Consider the following 17840-nt stretch of genomic DNA (forward strand, 5'->3'; position numbering starts at 1 on the left):
TAACATCTAACCCAAATCTCCCCTCTTTTAGTTTATACCCATTCAGCATCCTATCCCAACAGCTCTTGGAGAGATGAGGAAAGTGATCAGTATTCCCTATTCACTAGCTAATGTTTAACAACTATTTTGAATTACAATTAAGTCCCCTTTATATAGAAAATACACAGTGGTGATCTGAGGCAAAATGCATACTACACCTCTAGGCTTTTTCTGTACTGCATCATGTTGCCCTTTCTCTTCTCCACGGATGTACTGTGTGCAGTGAAGGATTTATGAGGCTAGAGATACTGAAAGCCAAGATGTACTGCACATGTCCTGGAGCTCTGTGATGCTTAAGCAGATTTACTTGGGGGTTATGATAAGTGCCTAGAGATAGCTTTGCAGTGTGACTTTTAAGTAACACTCTTCCTCATCCATTTTTCAGGTCTCAGGGAGGTGGAAAGCCAACCAGAAGACAGAAGACTTTTTGCCAAAGCTTTTGCTTTGGCACACTGCCTTGAAGTGAGCACAATGCAATGAGCATGCACACAGATCTACCTGAAGTTTCTTCCACTTTTATTCATGCAGGACAACTGTGAGAGTTTTCAGAAATTCAGCCATATTGGTTACCTATTTTTTCCTTTTTCTTTTTTTACTCTAACTGCTGGGATTATTATTATATTTATTTAGGTAGTATTTCCTACAGTGCAGCGATTGGGGTGTTATTATTTATGGAACTTCAACATTCATTTCAGGAGTCACTGGTGGCTTTGGACTGCTGAGTTCACCAAGCAGACAGCCCACTAGGAGTCCCTGTGCACCATGAAGCTAATGAAAGCTTATTTTTACTGAATGGTTCTTGTTCACAGTTGTTACTTCGTAAGATTTAAGTTAATGTGACAGTCAAACATCACTCTCTAATGTTTCCAAATAATCTTGTGTTTATAGCAAGCACAGTATTGTTCATTATTTGCATTCTGTTATAATCTCAAGGCAATAACAGATCTATCCTGTGAGCCTCCAGCAACACAGCTCTAACAGAAGTCCTAGGTGGAACCTGTCACTCAGGTATCACACAAACGCCCAGCCATCACTGGGCACTTACAGTTGCAATTTCACCCCCACCCCTACAGAAATGCCATGTTCACATGCACAACACAGATATGTTCAAAGACAATGACCCGATTTTCTTAGTACAGAAGAGTACAAATATGGCAGCTTAACAGAATACAATAAAATGAGTTGGGGGTTGGACTCGATGATCTCTAGAGGTCCCATCCAACCCCTACCATTCTGTGATTCTGTGAATCCCCTGCCACTTGTTATGGAGGCAGACTTTGTGATAGAGGTTCCTCTGGGCAATTTCAACAGAGGCCGAGATTCAGGAGGACATGGAGAATAAATGTGCTTTCCAGATCAGGCTGAGGCATTTTGGCAGTGCAATCCCTATGGCCGCTGAACCCATCCTATGGTTACAAATATCTCTGGTCTCTAACCAGCAGCCACCCACCTGCTTTAACTGAACACTGAAACTGACCTGATGCCAACATCCAGGACCTACTTGTCTTCAGATCCCAGGTTAGTGCTAATTTTAGCAGATCAACACAAAAGCACAAAGATGTTTGTATAGAGCCTTCAGCTTCAGCAGGCAGACTGCAGAACTGCTCCCTTCCTAGCAGATAGAAATGAGAATATCAGAGGTTATGGGGTTCTTCTGGCCTTTGTCTTATGCTGTCCTCATTGCACGTATCTGATGCTGACACGGTCCAACATGGAGCACAACCTGATTTAAATGAACTGCACACACAACCATGTGCACCTAAAAAAACAAAAAACGTAAAAATAATATTAAAATTTTAGTTTCATTTCTCCCTTTCCCACTTCCCTTTCTCAGTTGACAACCAACCAGCTGGTTAACTGCTCTGAACGTGCACACATTCCCACATCTAACCAGCACTCCCAGCGGGGCACTCGTAGCCATATGCTACACCACCACTTGTTAATAGTGAACCACAGCACAGTCCCCACTTCCTCAGGCTGGTGGCTGTGCTCGGAATGGCAGCATTTGCAGAAGTTCAGCAGAAGCAATTCTTTCCCACAGAAGCAAGATACAGTTGGTAGTTTCTTTCCACAGAACGCAGCGGGAAAGGGGAACACAGAGACAAAATGACTGTGATGGATGATGTCTTGCTGCTACGTGGTTCCTGTTGAGTGTGCAGCCATGCTTTATTCTCTATTCACTCCTTCTATGCACACTTCAGATAGATTTTGAAAGAAAAGACACATATCTGAAAATAACTTTCAAAACTTTAAGCCAAAGTAATATCTCTGGAAGCCTCTTCCAAACATGTAACAAGTACGTATGTTTCTCCTTAAAAACAGCAAGCTACCCCCTTCAATAGCCCTCCTACTGAAGCAAGATGTTAAAAAGATGATTAAGTGGTACAGAATACACCAAGCTGACATTTTCTGTGAGGGAACAGCTCCTCCTTAATTAAAATGACCCCAGCTATTTCTTAAACAGCATGACTTCCTAGCAAAATTACAGACAATTGAAATAAAAAGTCTTTTATAAAATGTTTTTAAGACCCTTTAAAAACAATTTTCACCTCTAACCACCTCTGAAGCACAAGAAAGCTTTCAGTAAAGCTAGAGGTCTGATTCAACCTTTATACAAGTAACAGTACAGCCTACTGAGCAAGGAAAAACACAAGCAAGCCTTCACTTCAAAGTGTGATTTAGTTAAAGATGAATTCCTTGATCTTCTGTCAGTGCACAATAGAACAGAAATGGAAGACACCCAAGTTCTTCCACTCTCTAAAGAGATTAAATCTCCCTATCTGTAAGAAATTACCTTTGCGTTAGAAAAGCGCACACTTCTGAGCAAAGTGTTTAAGCTAATAAAGCTTCATGGAGGCCTCAAAGAGGGCAGATAAGTCTTCTTCTGTTTGGGGACGTGGTGACAGTTTAGTCACTCTCTCCTGCAAGATCAAAGAAAAATGGGATTAGAGAAGGTTGTCAACAAATTGAATCAAAGAGCAGCTAACTGCACGGCTCAACTACGTGCCTTTGTGCTCATGTCCTTCATGGAGAATAACAAAGGTTTGCAAGTAAGCAATCAACTAATTAAGGTTGAAGCACTGTCGACTGTGCCATACTTCCAAGAATTTATTAGTTAAAATTGCTTGCTATTAAACACATAGCATCAAGACTAAAAAGCAGTTCAGCTGCCGAGTTGAGTGCTTCAAACATGGGTCTTGTCAGTCACAGATGCAGGCACACTGCCAGGCAGTATTCTGTGAATAGAGTCCATATAAAAAAAATCATTGGAACTACGAGATCAATTTTTAGGGACTGATATCTTCAAATTACAACATCTCTCAAAGACCAGGAAGCTGGGTAGGTGGGGACAATAACCAGTGGCTGCAAGTCAGCTGCGGAGAAGATGGGCAGCAAGGAAAGGCAGCAAGGCTGCTTCATAAAGAGTCACATGTATTTGTGTAGGAATTCAGTTACTGCAGAAATATGACAGGATTCCACTTAGCCAGAACAACCTAACATCAGCGCCCTTGTACGGTTATGATTAGTAACTTCATGCTTTCAATAATCAATGAATTTAACATTTACAGAAGCACTGGGGTGATTTACAGCCACCTGTATACGTGCACCTTTCACACCACGAAGGCACTGTTTCTCAGCAAAGCAGTCTCTAGGTGAATGCCATCACTTTGGCAAAAAGGACTTCCTCCTGCTATAACCTGTTTTGACATCTGTCTGGAAGATCCATCTCTGTAAGTGCTCTGATTTTTCCCAGGCAAGAGCACACTGTGCAGTTCCTATCTGCAATGCTTGGCCAGCACGGAGATGAAATCCCCTCTGAGGTACAGTTTGTAATCCGGATGACCAGCATGAGCTGTGATGAGTCTGAAAAGTTGAGCTTTGTGCAAGCCTCGACCTACAGCAGTCACTTTGCAGGTACAGCTGATACCTCTTTCCTCATCCCTGGTCAGCACAGGGCGCCAGCACTGCCTCCACACCAGCCTGCTGCTATGCACTGATACCCAGGCAGCGAGGCCCAGCTCCTCTTGTCTGACTCAGGGAAGTCTGGTACAGTGCCAGTAATGAGCGACTCCGTGCCAGTAATACCCAACCCGTGGGTCAGCCATCCTTCGGCCGGCCCTGGTAGGTTTGTAAGGGCGGGTGGGCTACGCTGCCACCTCCTGCTTTCAGCTTTCCTCATCTCCCCCTCCAATCCCACACAGGGCCAGCCAGCTCTTCGGCCCTGGGACACGATCTTCTTTGCTAGTTAGACTCACTACTGTTGTGAATAGGATCAATTTCAACAAATTGATCCTGCATTCTGAAGAAAGCCTACCACAAGATGAAAGGAAAATTTATTAGAGACTGACCTGCAGGACTACCTGTGTGGGTAATGAACTATTAACGATTACAAATACGTTCTCATTATGGTAAACAGTACAATTAGTCAGTGCAGTGAGAGGACAGTAAATGAAATACAAATCCATTTGAGACCGAATCCATGCAAAGAACAGAATGCAGCATGCACTCTGTCTCACCAAAAATAAAAGCTTAAAGAAAAGCTGAGTATGCCTCATTTTCTCCACTGCAGTTGTTTTCATGTAGGATTAGAAATAATATTTGCTTGGAAAGGAACACTTCTGTTTTTTTTAAAACAATATGTTCTATTTTATTTGACAAGAAAAACTTTTACTTTCTGTCTTACCTGAGGCAGAGTGCCTTTGACTAACGCAGGGATGTCTGCTTTAGAATAACCGATTGCAGCTAAGCCATCATCAACATTCAGATCAAACAGGAATTTCCGGAGCGTGTCTGCCAAAATCAACCCTGCATCTTTGATTCTGGCAGTGCGGATGTCAGCTCCTAAAATAAGACATAATGCCTTGACTGTAGGGTGGACAGAGAGGAGGAAGCCTGTTCTGGACTTAATTTAATCATAATATCAGTTGAATACATATCCATACATAACAGTCACTGCTCTAAAAGCAACATGAAGTAAGAAGAGGAATCAGTCTTCATTTTGAAGTTGGAATGATTTGTAAAAAGTAAAATAAAACAAGATCAGGAGAACCAGGTAACTGCTGCCAGGACTAACTACCACATGAAGTTAGCTTCCGCTCCCTCTGTGCTTACAGGGAGAAGCACTTCTCAGTCTGACTAACTGCTGGGAGGAAATCAGCTAGCACATCAACGTCAGTGGAATTTATTTTTATGGATGCTGTGCCAAATGCTAGTTTTATTTCAAGCCTTGAGTTTGCTGACATCTAGAGGACAAGAGAAAAGCAGCGACCAAGCAATCTTCTACTCCCTGTTCTGCTCTATCATGCATTCAAAGAGAGGATTAGAGTGTGTGGGCTGAGAAAGACAGGAGATGGCAGGGCAGTGTTCAAAGGGTTAACTCAGTCCTAAAGTCTGAACGTGCACTGACATGTAGAGTAATGCAGAACTGGTCTACTTGAAACATCTGCTGAAGAGCAATGGAAGCTTCAATATAAAATGAAAGATTATTGATATTTGTTATAGAATGGCTTGCTCCCCTTTCTGCAATGAATAGTCAGGACTTTATTAAAATTAAAAAGTACGTGTCCAGATAGAAGATGCAGCTTCCTCTACATGACTTCTTCCCCTAGCAAGCTGAGCCAAATTTATTTCTGCATAACCTCGGTGATGTTACACAAGAATTATGCTGGATCCAAGCACCATACTGAGAGAATGAGTAAGAGCACAACACAGCTACAGGAAAAAATATTTTCTGTGATCCTCATGCAGTTTAAGAGTGCCTAAGGGAACAGGAGAGCGACAAGCTCACTTGAGGAGCTCAGATGTTTGGGTAGCAAGAGGGCAGTACTGTGGTAGGGACTGTCTGGGAGAACTTGACAAATAACACGTGGCAGAGTCTGGTATGAAGACTTATGCTACTGAGATTATGCCACGCTACCTGAGTTTACTCTGGGTTTTGCTGTAGAGGAGTGATTAGAACATAAAGGCAATCCACTGTCTTCAGATAGTAAATTAAAAAGGGAAAGGAACAGAGGAAAAAGGCAAAAGTAAAGGACAGTTTCAAAACACTTTCTTTTTTGATCATCTAAAGGACCCATCCGCCTTTGACGGCACTCTGCAAATATCTGGCCACACGCACGCCTACTTCAACTATTTAAGAATCCTCCCAGGGAGATATTAAGCTTTCTCTGGCTGTACCCAAATTCACAGCTGCATATTCACACAACATAACTATTTAGTAATCTTCTCCGCGTTATAAAATACTTTCTTAGTCACTGCATTTGGCAACGTGACAGATTTGAATCAGCTACCGGAGTCAGTTGGGTTCCAGACTTGAATAAAAAGTAAATACCCCAGGTGGGAATTAACAAGTTCATTTCCATGTGTCATCTCAGCAAAGTCGGTCACTTTATAGCAAGGCAGACACTAACATAGTTTAAATTTCTATTGAGAAAATTAATGGAGCTTTTAGAGGCAGAATTTCTGGCAGCCGTTCATACCACAAAACCTAAAGGAACTGCTTTTTCATTCCTACTTTTAAAATCAGTGAGCCAGAGATCAATTCCTCTGATGTGTACCGTGCAGGCCAGTTTTCCAACAACATTTTCTTAGTCTGCTTTATGTGAGCTGAATGTCATTGCTATAGGAACACAGGCATTTTGTATCTCAGCATATGATTCCAGCTACGTCTGCATTCTGTTTCTGACCACAGACAGGACAGTGTACTTTGGAGGGAGGCTGAACAAACTTCATAATCAGCAATTAAAAAATAATCTGAATGAATCCCCTCCCCAGCAATCTATTTTTTCTGACCATGTTTTACGCCCTCGTTAATGTGACCCTGATATCTTCATTGTCTATTTAAAAGTCCCACTCTTTGATGAAACCCACAATGCTTTCAGATTGCACAGGGAAGTCATACATGTGACTGGATTGCTGTGACTTGCAGGCAGAAGGCTGACCATACAAGGGATTGAATATAAATTTTCCAAATACCAGGAGAGTTGCCCTACCCACTTTCTCTCTGCTGTCTACAGTGCTGTGCATGTGACTGTGATTGCTCACTGCTCAAGATAGCCACGGACATTAGCAGCAGTTTAGCTGCAACACAGAATGTAGTGCAGGCAGTAAAGCTGACCTGAGATATAAATAAAAAAGCCCACGGGAGAGCCGTGCTGCCACAGTTAGACTGCTAACAGCTCCAGGAATACACAGCTGAAAGCTAGTTTAGTTTATTATACAAGTTATGCTGGGGGTGCAACTAAGAGTATCCTATCTATTGAGGTTTAACAGGAGCAAGGGTAGAGCCTTGCACCTAGGGAGAAATACACTGCATGCACTGGTACAGGTTGAGGGATGAGCTGCTGGAGAGGAGCTCTGAGGAGTGGGACCTGGGTGTCCTGGTGGTGTCATGGACAGGCTGGCCATGAGCCAGCAGTGTGCCCTGGTGGCCAAGAAGGCCAATGGCATCCTGGGGTGCATTAAAAAGAGCGTGGCCAGCAGGTCAAGGGAGGTGACCCTCCCCTCTACTCTGCCCTGGAGAGGCCTCACCTGGAGTATTGAGTCCAGTTCTCCCCGATACAAAAAACACAGGGATCTCCTGGAAAGAGTTCAACGGAGGGCTACACGTACAATAAAGGACATGGAACATCTTCCTTTTGAGGAGAGCCTGAGAGATCTGGGTCTGTTCAGCCATGAGAAAAGAAGACTCAGAGGGGATCTGATCCATGTCTACAAATAAATATATAAGGAGTGGGAGGCAAAGGGACGAGGCTGGACTCTTCTCAGCGGTGTGTGGTGATAGGATGAGGGGAAATGGCCACAAACTGAAGCATAGGAAGTTCTGCACAAATATGCGTGGAAAATTCTTCCCAGTGCAGTGACGGAGCAGTGGCACAGCTGCACAGAGAGGTGGTGGAGTCTCCTTTTCTGGAGACGTTCCAGACCCGCCTGGACGCCTACCTGTGCAACCTGGGCTAGGGAGCTGCTCTGGCAGGGGGTTGGACTCCATGATCTCTAGAGGTCCCTTCCAACCCCTACAGTTCTGTGATTCTGTGATCTCCAGGACACCTTCCATCTGGTTTGCACAGATTTACAAAGCAGTGTGAAGATGTAATCTTTAAATGTACTGTCAGCTTGCAGCATTTACTTCTATTACAGTAAGAAGCAGAAAAGGCCTCTTCTGAGCCATCACAGATGTGGCTGCAGAACAGCTACTCAATGCTTTCCCTTGAAGCTGTCCACTGAGAAATTCCATCACCTACAAATAAGCTTAGGCCTTACATTAGAAGGACTGAATGCCACAGTTACTGTTTGTTCTGGAAAAAGAGCAGTAGTTACTCAAAACATTACTGTCAAATTCAGTGCAACAGGAGGGAATTTGTTAGGCAGCAGATGCACCTGAGTACTGGTTTGTTTGATGGCATCAGTGCTACACTAACCTCTCTCCACCAAGCACTGAGAGACTCCAATCACAGTTATGCTCTGTGGATTTATACAGCTTTTCTAATTACATTGTTCAGTACAAAGAGTTAGACTCTAGAAACCAACACCTGTTTTTTAAACATAAAAGCTCTGCAACAGACACTACAATTGCTTCCACACACTTTTTTTTTACCTCCCCAAAAGACATTTTGGAACAATTTTTGTAAATAGGAGTAAGCTGCATCCACAGAGATCCTTACCTAGTATCTCTGCAGCTTCCAAGTGCCGCTCAGGATTTACCTGTGCTGTGAAAGCAAACACTGCTGGGGATGTCAGCACCACAGAAAGGCCATGGGGCTGGAAAAAGAATATATATATATATATATACACTCATCAATAGCACATCTGCTTGCATTTTCAATGTGGCTTGGCATTCATTAATGTGAGATAACAGAGAACTGAAATGCATAATACGAAAACAAAAATGAATAAAGTTTTACCACTAAAGAGTGATCCACATTATAATCCTTTGGTTTATAAGTTTTCACCAGACCAGAAATAGGGTAAGACATTCCATGGCTGGAACAGAGAATAGAGAGAAAGGGATTAGGGCAACTTGCCTGGTATTTGGAAAATGTGTGTTCAAGTCCCTCGTGCATTCAGCCTTCTGTATGCAAGTCTCTTAGACACAGACACATAAATGGGATTTAGGTACAGATACAGTATGGATATCAGGTACAGACAACCCTCACTCTCTACACTTTAGCAGCCTAGCTGTAAAATGCAAAAGCAGCAGTTCCTTGCACTGTGAGTGTGATGTTCTTGTATAAATCCACTGACTTGACCCTGCCAATAGCAGCAGTTCAGGAATGGCACGAGACTACCTCAGTGATTCCTGACTGCAGAGCAGCTGACACAGAATTCAACGTTTTAGCTGTCCTAGATTCTTTTTCTCTAATCATAGTTCTTAGTTTTATGGTCAGGAAAGGTAAAGAAGGCTGTTTTGGAAATCTTATAAGATTTGACTAGAGAATCACAAGCCAGAATTCACAACCTTCATACATGTAAATGCCAAGAACTATCAGTGTCTCACAACATACTGCTCTCCCTGAGATAAGCAGCACCATGCGACACTGCCTTATCATATACCCTGGAAAAAAGGCAGCAATGTCTGTGACTATCTGAAACAAACACAGAGTGGAAGCTGACCTTGGAAGAGATTAACATTTCCTGTACTCACCAGAGATGAACGCCAGCGTTGCCAAAGCCAATACCAGCAAAGGCACTTGCGAGGTGCATGCTGCCTCTTGCTTCACGATCTTCAGGGTTTCTGATGGCTCTGCACACCATGGAGACAATGGTACCACTGAATTCCCAAACTGAGTGGAAAATCAGGGCAGAGAAGGGAAAAACAGTTTCTTTGCAGATTTACAAAAAATCTCCCAGATAAGCTGAGAAAAAAATGCTGGAAATGGGATCAGTTTGTCACTTCAAACAGCAATCCTGACCAGAAGTTCAAACTGCTACAGTGAAGAGCAAGTTTCCTTTCACTTTGTCAAAAATTGAACAAATGGGGTGAAATTAGCTGTATCCAATTTTGTGGTGGTGGTTTCAACAACTCTATTAGTGAGTTCAGACAACCCTATGTACAGACCCAAGATCACACCAGCCCAAGTACAGCCCCAGGACCATCTCAGCAGGCACTGGTTTGAACCCTACCACCAGTAAGGCTTCCCTGCCTTGCTACACATCAGGCTATTACTAGAGTTTAACAGAACGGATAAAAAGCCTCAGGAATAGACTCCACAGAACAACAGAAAACACTTAGGATGGACAGATATTGTAAAAATTCTTTATCAAGTAACACATCGATCCTTAACATAAACTTACATTGTATATAAAAGCCTTATACAGACCATAACTTCCTTGGTAAGAATCGAACCCAACTAAATTTAAAGTGAAGGCATTATCTAGTTTTCAGTAAAAGCATAACTTGGCACATCTTCACATGAATGTGGCTATCTTCTCAATGGATGTATCTGTATACTAATTTACACTGAAAGCCATGAAAATGACACCAGCCTTACGTCTCATTCAGTTTGTTACATATTCCCCTTACAATGTCAAAGGAAGAGGACTCTTCAAACTTCTCATATTAACTGTGAGGACTTCTAAAATAAATAGAAGCATTAAAAAGCTACCTCTACAGGAGTAATCCTAATTTAGGAGAAACTGAAGGTAGAAAATGTAGGTTTAATACATGACTTCAAACTAAAACTCAAGTTTTTCTTATTGAGCACTGAAATCTGAATATTCTGTGAGGTGGGATGGCTGTTAAAGGCATTACCTTTTCAAATATTTAGCTACGATGCGTAGAGCATGAAGAGCCCAGACATCACTGATGGGGTTGCTGCCTTGGTAAGCTGGTCTGCTGATTGGATTTGAAGGGCAGGGACTGCGCATCTTGTAAGGAAGAGCTGTGTATGATTCAAGAGCATGGCTAAAAGGAAGATTAAAAAATGAATTATTTAAGTGGGAGAGCCCACTGACAACAGTCTTATCTCCCAGATACTCACAAATCCGGTTACATGAAGTGGGGGCACTGCCTAAGTGCTACACTTAGATGTAAAAACTACAGACAGAACATCTTTGTTTACAAAGAAATGCAGAAGTACCATTACAGACATCGTAGTGCAGAATAACTCACCAAGCTTGAGAAGTCACAGCTTCCTTATGTATCTGTTACACTAATGCATGCAGCACCCAGAAGCAAGGCAAGCTTTGACCCTCAGAATATAAACTTCTGTGTATTTTGAACAGTTAAAAGCTGTAGGTTAAAGCTGAAGATAGTTTTCCAAAAGTGAAAGGCACATTATAATTGAGAGGAAAGCATAACAGAGATCACCTTAACAAGAACAAGAGAGGAAGAAAAAAAGATTATTTCTATTCCTCAAGTATACTTTCTCTACAACCATTGTAGCAAAAATGCAGAACTGTAATACAGCCTACACAGAAAACTCACCAAAGGACATCAAAGCCACTGTTGGCCACAATTCGCTCAGGCAGAGACAGTGTGTGCAAGGGATCAATGATGCCCAGGGTTGGCTTGATGGCTCTTGAAGCAATACCTGCAATATACACGAGGACAATGAATTGAAGAGTTTTTACAACAAAACAGGATCACAGAAGTTTAATGTTCAATACATACAAATAAAGAGGGGAAACGATTTGAAAATATGTAGAGAAAAGCAAAGGGAGAGAAGGGAGAGCAAGATCTATGAATGTAAATCTTACTGAAGTCCCCATAAGAGACTGTTGCCTGAAGTAAATGACACCAGACAGTGTTCTCAGTCACTTTCCTTCAGTAGACTGTACTTTTAAAACATCTGTGCTGAATGATACCTGCAACACCGCTCTTAAATTTGTATCTCTTGTGAACGCCTCTGGGAATCAGAGGAAGACTGGTTTGTTCCCACAACAAACTGATATTTACTGTATCTCAGATCTGTAATCTCTGCCTTCACATCATGGCTAAGGTGGCACAGACATTGCTTTGTGAGAGAGAGAGCCAAGCAGATAGACTACACATAGATTACAAAACTCTGTGCTTCAGTCCCAACTTCTTAGCACACACATTTGCGCCCCGGCCACTGCAGGCATAGCATATAAAAATCCACATGTTTTGAAATAAAATAGCTATGAAGCTTGAGATGACTTTTTATCTGTAATCCTAATTGCCTAGGGATGAAAAGGTCAAAGGAAGACAGTGTCCCTTATTTGCACAGCATCTCAGGCCTGAGGTTTCAAAAGTCAGGAAAAGGAACATTTGGTTGCAATTATAAAACAAAGAAGCATAAGCCTTAAAAACAGACAGAAAAATACAAAGGAAATAAGGAACAGTTGGTTGACCCTGAATGTAAGTAGAAATTTCCTCTGCCATTAACATTTTCTGCCATTTAAAGACTTGAAGGATTTTAGTATCCTGGTTTGCCTTCAAACTATAATCCACCGTCTCACACAGGCATTTCATTATCTTAATATGCTATAAATTTAATTTGAGAAGGAAACCTTTAAGCTCTTCTAATCTGTCTGTGGCAGTTGAATCAAATGAAATGACATCTGAAATGACAGGCAGTATCCCTCTTGTTCAAGGCGAGGAAATAATGAAGACACTGCGAAACAAAAACTGTTTGGAATAGCAAAGTCTCACCAGTTTTTACTTTTAGCTCTTTGAAGTCAAAAATGGCAACGCCAGTGGTTTCGCTCCCAGTTCCAGCTGTTGTAGGCACTTAAGAAAAAGGACAGTAACATAGAATAAGTAATGTCTATTACCACAAAATAAATAAATGAAAACACAATAATAGTGCCATCACAAGTACAGGATCCAGTAAGTCCTGGGGGTATTCCTGTTTGGAAGCCAACAGGTCAAAAGAAACAGCCCCTTTGATTGCTTTTCTAGGTAAAAGATAGTCAAAAGACCAAGTAAATGACAAAACCTGTGAAGCAAACAGCAGATTTGCTGCTGAATGCAGCTAGAGGAAAAGTAAGCCCAAAGGGAGGTGAAAAGGTCATGGTAAAGTGATTTCAGTAGGAATATGCACAGACCACAGAACAGATCCTCTTCTCTTTCCCCTCACTGCCCCCCCACCCCCCCCACACACACATCTCTGCTGCTTTACCTGCAATGAGTGGCTTAAGAGGCACAGTGACAGCCTTCCCCTTCCCTAGAGGAGCGTTGACATAATCCAAGAAGTCTGATGTCGGGCTGGAGGCGTACAGGTTGGCAGCCTTACAGGTGTCTATCACAGACCCACCTCCAACAGCAACATAGGCATCAAATTCCCCCTTTTTAGCAAATTCAATGGCATCCAGGAAACTTGGAAAACAAGGAAAGCTTTCCAATTAGCCAGGGGAAAAACAGCACACGGGAAAACAAACCTAAGGCTGGTGCATAGGTCACAAAGAAGTGTTCAGATAGCTGCAAGGCATGCTGAAAGAGCCTTGGCACCCCTTTAAGAAACATGCTGTCAGAATCAGTACCTCTGGTCTGTTGGCTCCACCCGGACGTTATCGTACATCTGAAAGTTTATACCAGATTTTGACAATGAATTCAACACTGCATCTACAGGAGGCAGTTGGGAGAGGTTTCTATCTGTCATCAAACAAACTCTTTTAGCACCCAGATTCTGCAGGTCCTACAATAACAATGAAATTAAGATACAAACAGTCGGTGTGGAATCATACACTGACCCATTTAAATTCTACACCAAATCAGCTGAATCATTTAGTGAAACCCTGAAAAACAGTTACTTATTGTAAGACTTTTGAAACAATAACAACTAAAGAAAAAAGAGGGGTCACAGATACATGCATACAGGACTGACAGCACCAGCAGCCTTTCAGGAAACAACTTTTCCCCAGTGATGGATTTGCATGAACAACGCTTACCATGCCAATCTCTTTAGTGACTCCTTCTCCATACCGGATGTTTGAAACAGCCATCTGCAACACAAAGAACATATTTTTTCTAGGAAAGATGAACATATGTCATCAAGCCCCAAGCAATCAAAATGAAATTTAAATACTTGCTACTGTAAGCACTTGTTAAATGCTATATTTGATAATAAAAAGCATACCATTTTAAAATCAAGTAGACTTTATTATTAAATATACCTCAAATGCATAGTCTGTATTTCTCAGGGTAGCCCGTTCAGGAACTGAAATTAAAATCAAACATTAAAATTAAGGAACAAAAAGTGACCTCAATCTGTACAGCAATACTAAAGACGACAGATTTCTCTTCTTTTAAAATCACTAAAACATCAGCACAGGTCATCTTTGCTTATCTGGTTAACATCCACTTTGTCCTTAGTTGGTCGTGCTATTGAATGATCATAGAATCATTTAAGTTCTTTTGATTGGTATGATTCAGGGTAGTTTTTTCTTCCTTAAGATTTTTTTCCTATACAAATTGAGTAAATTAGCAGGAAATTTGCTCAAAAACTTGTTTTATATATATATATATTTATGCACGTATAATAAATACATACAGCTGAGTATCTGCAGGGCATACGGGATGCTCCATATTGTTTGAGAGTTGTTACAAATGTGCAGGGCTCATGTGATAACCTTCAGAACAACTTGCATGACAAACACAAGAGACATCCTCCATAAACCTCTGAACTGAAAGCGTCTTTTGTGCACATGGGAACTGTTCTGACAGGTGTTTATACTTCTTTTTACTTCCAGCTGATCCCGAACTTGTAGGTGTAACTGAACTGCTTGCTTGGAAATTAAGAAACTGCATGCAGCACTAATAATAATAGAGCTCTAATATGAGCTGATGCTACTATCAACACTATTTGGTAGATCAGAAAAAATATCAGTAAGGATAGTACTTCAATCGTATCTTTGCCATGTCATTCACGGAATTCTCTCTTGCATATTCTGATGTTGTCACAAAGTGAAACAAACCACGTCAACTGAAACGACCCATTCATCTCCAAGAAAAGATCAGATGAGGCATTCTACTCTTCCAGCTGAAGTCATGCCTTCTGTCTGCTATATTAATTGAAAAAATGTGATTTGGATTCAGATCCAATGAGTGAAGCCATGACAATGAGTCTTACAGACACTCTGGGGTGCACTGAAGCACTGACCCACAACAGTTAACAGATAGATGTATTAAAATCCTTTATGTGTGCTCTATTCAAGCCCAGGCCAGCTGCTGTCCGCTCTTTCATTGCCATCTCTTGCCAGGCTGTACATGTTTGACCTCTTCTGAAGCATGGATGTGCTGTATCCCCTGTCATTAATTTGACAGGCTAAGAACATGTCCAAGAGATTTACTCATTTGCTTTCTGATAATAGGTGACCTGCTGTTATTTTCTTGTGCCAAATTTAACTTACAGGAAGAATTCTGGTGAGTTCAAAAACTGCAGCATTTATGTCAACACTGTCAAGAATCATAACGGACAATTTAGTTTTCTTGCTAGTCACTGTTAAGCCAATTCCCATTATTTACAGACCTATGGAGCTGATATCCTGCTACTTTATAAACCAATTTCTGCCTAATACTTAGAGGGCATTCTTAATTAAGATTTCTAGTTACAAGGCCATAGTTTGAATTGACTTAGGAGGAAATCAAGCAGAAAAATGAGATTCTATTTCTCAGCTGTGCTTTTGTCTTTCTCTATGATGGTCTTGGACAAAGTAACTACCTCAACATATATTAGCTTTTCCACACATAAAATGGCAATGATAATTCTTAAAAAGTGCCTAATTGTCTTCAGTAAAGCACAAGAAACAAAACCACTCAGAACCACTCTTTGCTGAAATTTTGCCCCAATACCAACTCTTATAGAAATTATATCTACTGTGCAACACGTGGGAGGTATTAAGAACATCTGGGGGCTAAACAGCACACAGCTACTCACTTGGACTCCCAAAACAGAAGCTCCTGTAAGGGCTCTTCCATCACCACTGTGGCTTCTCCTGCTTATGCTCCTGAACCTTAACCTGAGTCACCTACTCTGGACTGACTGCATAAAAAGCCTGAGATGGCAATCCCCACAGTAAAGCACACCTTCATGAATAGCTCCTATTTGTTCCCTTAATTTGTTTCTCTTTTTAACATATCAGACACATTTTCCCCCTCAGATTCAGCTGTGAAGATGAGATGGCTCAGCTGACAGCAGAACTATTGTCCATCTGTAGGTACTGTACTTGCCAAAAGAGGTGGTCCAGCGTGAGAAGCTTCAGAGAAATGCAGTAAGGTAAAGAAGAGTGCTGAGGGCATATTGTGTTATCAGAGTATGATTTTTCACTCAGAGGGTGGTGACACACTGGAACAGGTTGCCCAGAGAGGTTGTGGATGCCCCATCCCTGGAGGCACTCAAGGCAAGGCTGGCTGTGGCTCAACAGCCTGGTCTAGTGGCTGGTGACCCTGACCACAGCAGGGGCATTAAAACTAGATGATCTCTGAGGTCTTTTTCAACCCAGACAGTTCTATGATTCTATGCTCAAAGACAATAAATAGGAGTTGTTCAGAAAAGAGAAGGAAGGGTTGGGAGTGGAAAGCCCAACTTATGATATGACATATGGAAAAAAACTTACAACCAAAATTGGAATAAACTGTTCTGAGCCTAGTACACAGGGCATAAAGCTATTAGAGAGAGTCCACAGGAGGGCTACAAAGATGGGGAAGTGTCTGGAAGGCAAGATAACCTGAGGATGGGCTGAAGCCCCTTGGTTTGTTCAACGCAGAGCAGCTGAGGGGAGGGCTGATGGCGGGTGCAGCTCTCACAGGGAGCAGAATGGCAGTGCTGAGCTCTGCTCTGTGTGACAGCAACAGGGCCTGAGGGAACGGCATGGAGCTGTGTCAGGGGAGGGGCAGCTGGGGGTTAGGGACTGGCAGAGGGCGACAGACATGGAACAGGATGCCCCGGGCAGCAGGCATGGCCCCAAGCTGACAGAGTTCAAATAGCGTTTGGACAGTGCTCTCAGACACAGGGTTTGGTTTTTATCAATAGTATGTGGAGTCAGGAGTTGTGCTCAGTGATCTATGTGGGTCCTCTCCAACTCAGAATATGCTGTGACCGTATGACCCAGGGAGCAGCAGCAGCCAGCTCCAGTGCAGCAGGCCCTCCAGCAGGAGAAAGGAGGGCTATAGGCCAATGCTGGCTGCAGCTTACATGGAGATGTGGGATCTCGCCAACAAAAATCTTTATTACTGTAGAGCTGCAAAATAAGAGACTGCTCACCTTACACTTCCACTGCTCTCTTTTCTACCGGTTACATACACCCTCTACCCAGGCAATACACGGTCTCACGCAGAATTACTTCAGACACACAACTTAAACCATACCTTGGGAATAAGTGTGGCTGTGCGCCGGGCACCGACATCTAGACGGCAGAAAAAAAAAAGAAACGAACCAACAATAAACAAACGAAAAACAACACAAACACGAAAGTGACGTTTAAAAGCTAAAGCTAAGGCAGGAAAGCCGGCCCGGCAGAGCCTCCAGTCAGCAGCCCAACAACCCGCCGCAACGCGCGGCGGATGCCGCCCCCTGCTGCTCCCCGCCCGGCCCGGCCGCACTCACGCCGCCCGCTGCAGCTGCCGCAAGAGGCGCGCGGCCCTGTCCCGCCCGGCCGCCATGGCGCTGCGGGGACTGCTGGGACGGCCACACCCCTGTGGCACCGCGGGGCGGGGCGGGACGGGACGCCGGTGGCTTTTGGCTGCGGCACTCAGCGAGGTGTTCTTCGCGCTGCGACTCTTGTCTGCCCGGTCCCACCGTGCGCAGCTCGGGCCGCCGCGCGTTTCCACTCCGTGCCCGGCCGCCCCGAAGGAGCCGCGCACAGGACGTTTTACAAAGACCGAAGGGCGTTTATTGACA

The 17840-nt window shown here is 42.9% G+C and overlaps 1 protein-coding gene across 1 annotated transcript; it reads right to left on the minus strand.

Moving 5' to 3' along the window:
• Nucleotides 1–1776: 1776 nt before the first annotated feature.
• Nucleotides 1777–17653, minus strand: ADHFE1 (alcohol dehydrogenase iron containing 1). The gene is made up of 15 exons (XM_065753309.1): nt 17547–17653; nt 17309–17346; nt 14116–14159; nt 13891–13944; nt 13483–13637; nt 13122–13318; nt 12653–12730; nt 11465–11570; nt 10790–10942; nt 9683–9781; nt 8943–9021; nt 8703–8799; nt 4724–4881; nt 2834–2960; nt 1777–1798 (listed from the first exon to the last, which is right to left on the minus strand). Exons 1-14 carry the CDS (start codon nt 17600–17602, stop codon nt 2877–2879), a joined length of 1398 nt encoding a protein of 465 aa, XP_065609381.1. The 5' UTR covers nt 17603–17653; the 3' UTR covers nt 1777–1798; nt 2834–2876.
• Between the last annotated feature and the right edge of the window lie 187 nt (nt 17654–17840).

The sequence above is a fragment of the Cyrtonyx montezumae genome, unplaced genomic scaffold (assembly GCF_038088225.1).
Source record: "Cyrtonyx montezumae isolate F1298 unplaced genomic scaffold, pur_monq_1.0 scaffold_8, whole genome shotgun sequence".
Classification (NCBI taxonomy): Eukaryota; Metazoa; Chordata; class Aves; order Galliformes; family Odontophoridae; genus Cyrtonyx; species Cyrtonyx montezumae.

Coding starts and splice junctions, on each gene's coding strand:
- ADHFE1 (XM_065753309.1), bottom strand. CDS start 17,602: ATGGCGGCCGGGCGGGACAGGGCCGCGCGCCTCTTGCGGCAGCTGCAG. Junction 9,022..9,682: donor AACGCTGGCGTTCATCTCTG/GTGAGTACAGGA, acceptor TCTCTGTTCCAG/CCATGGAATGTCTTACCCTA. Junction 2,961..4,723: donor TCAAAGGCACTCTGCCTCAG/GTAAGACAGAAA, acceptor TTGATCTTGCAG/GAGAGAGTGACTAAACTGTC.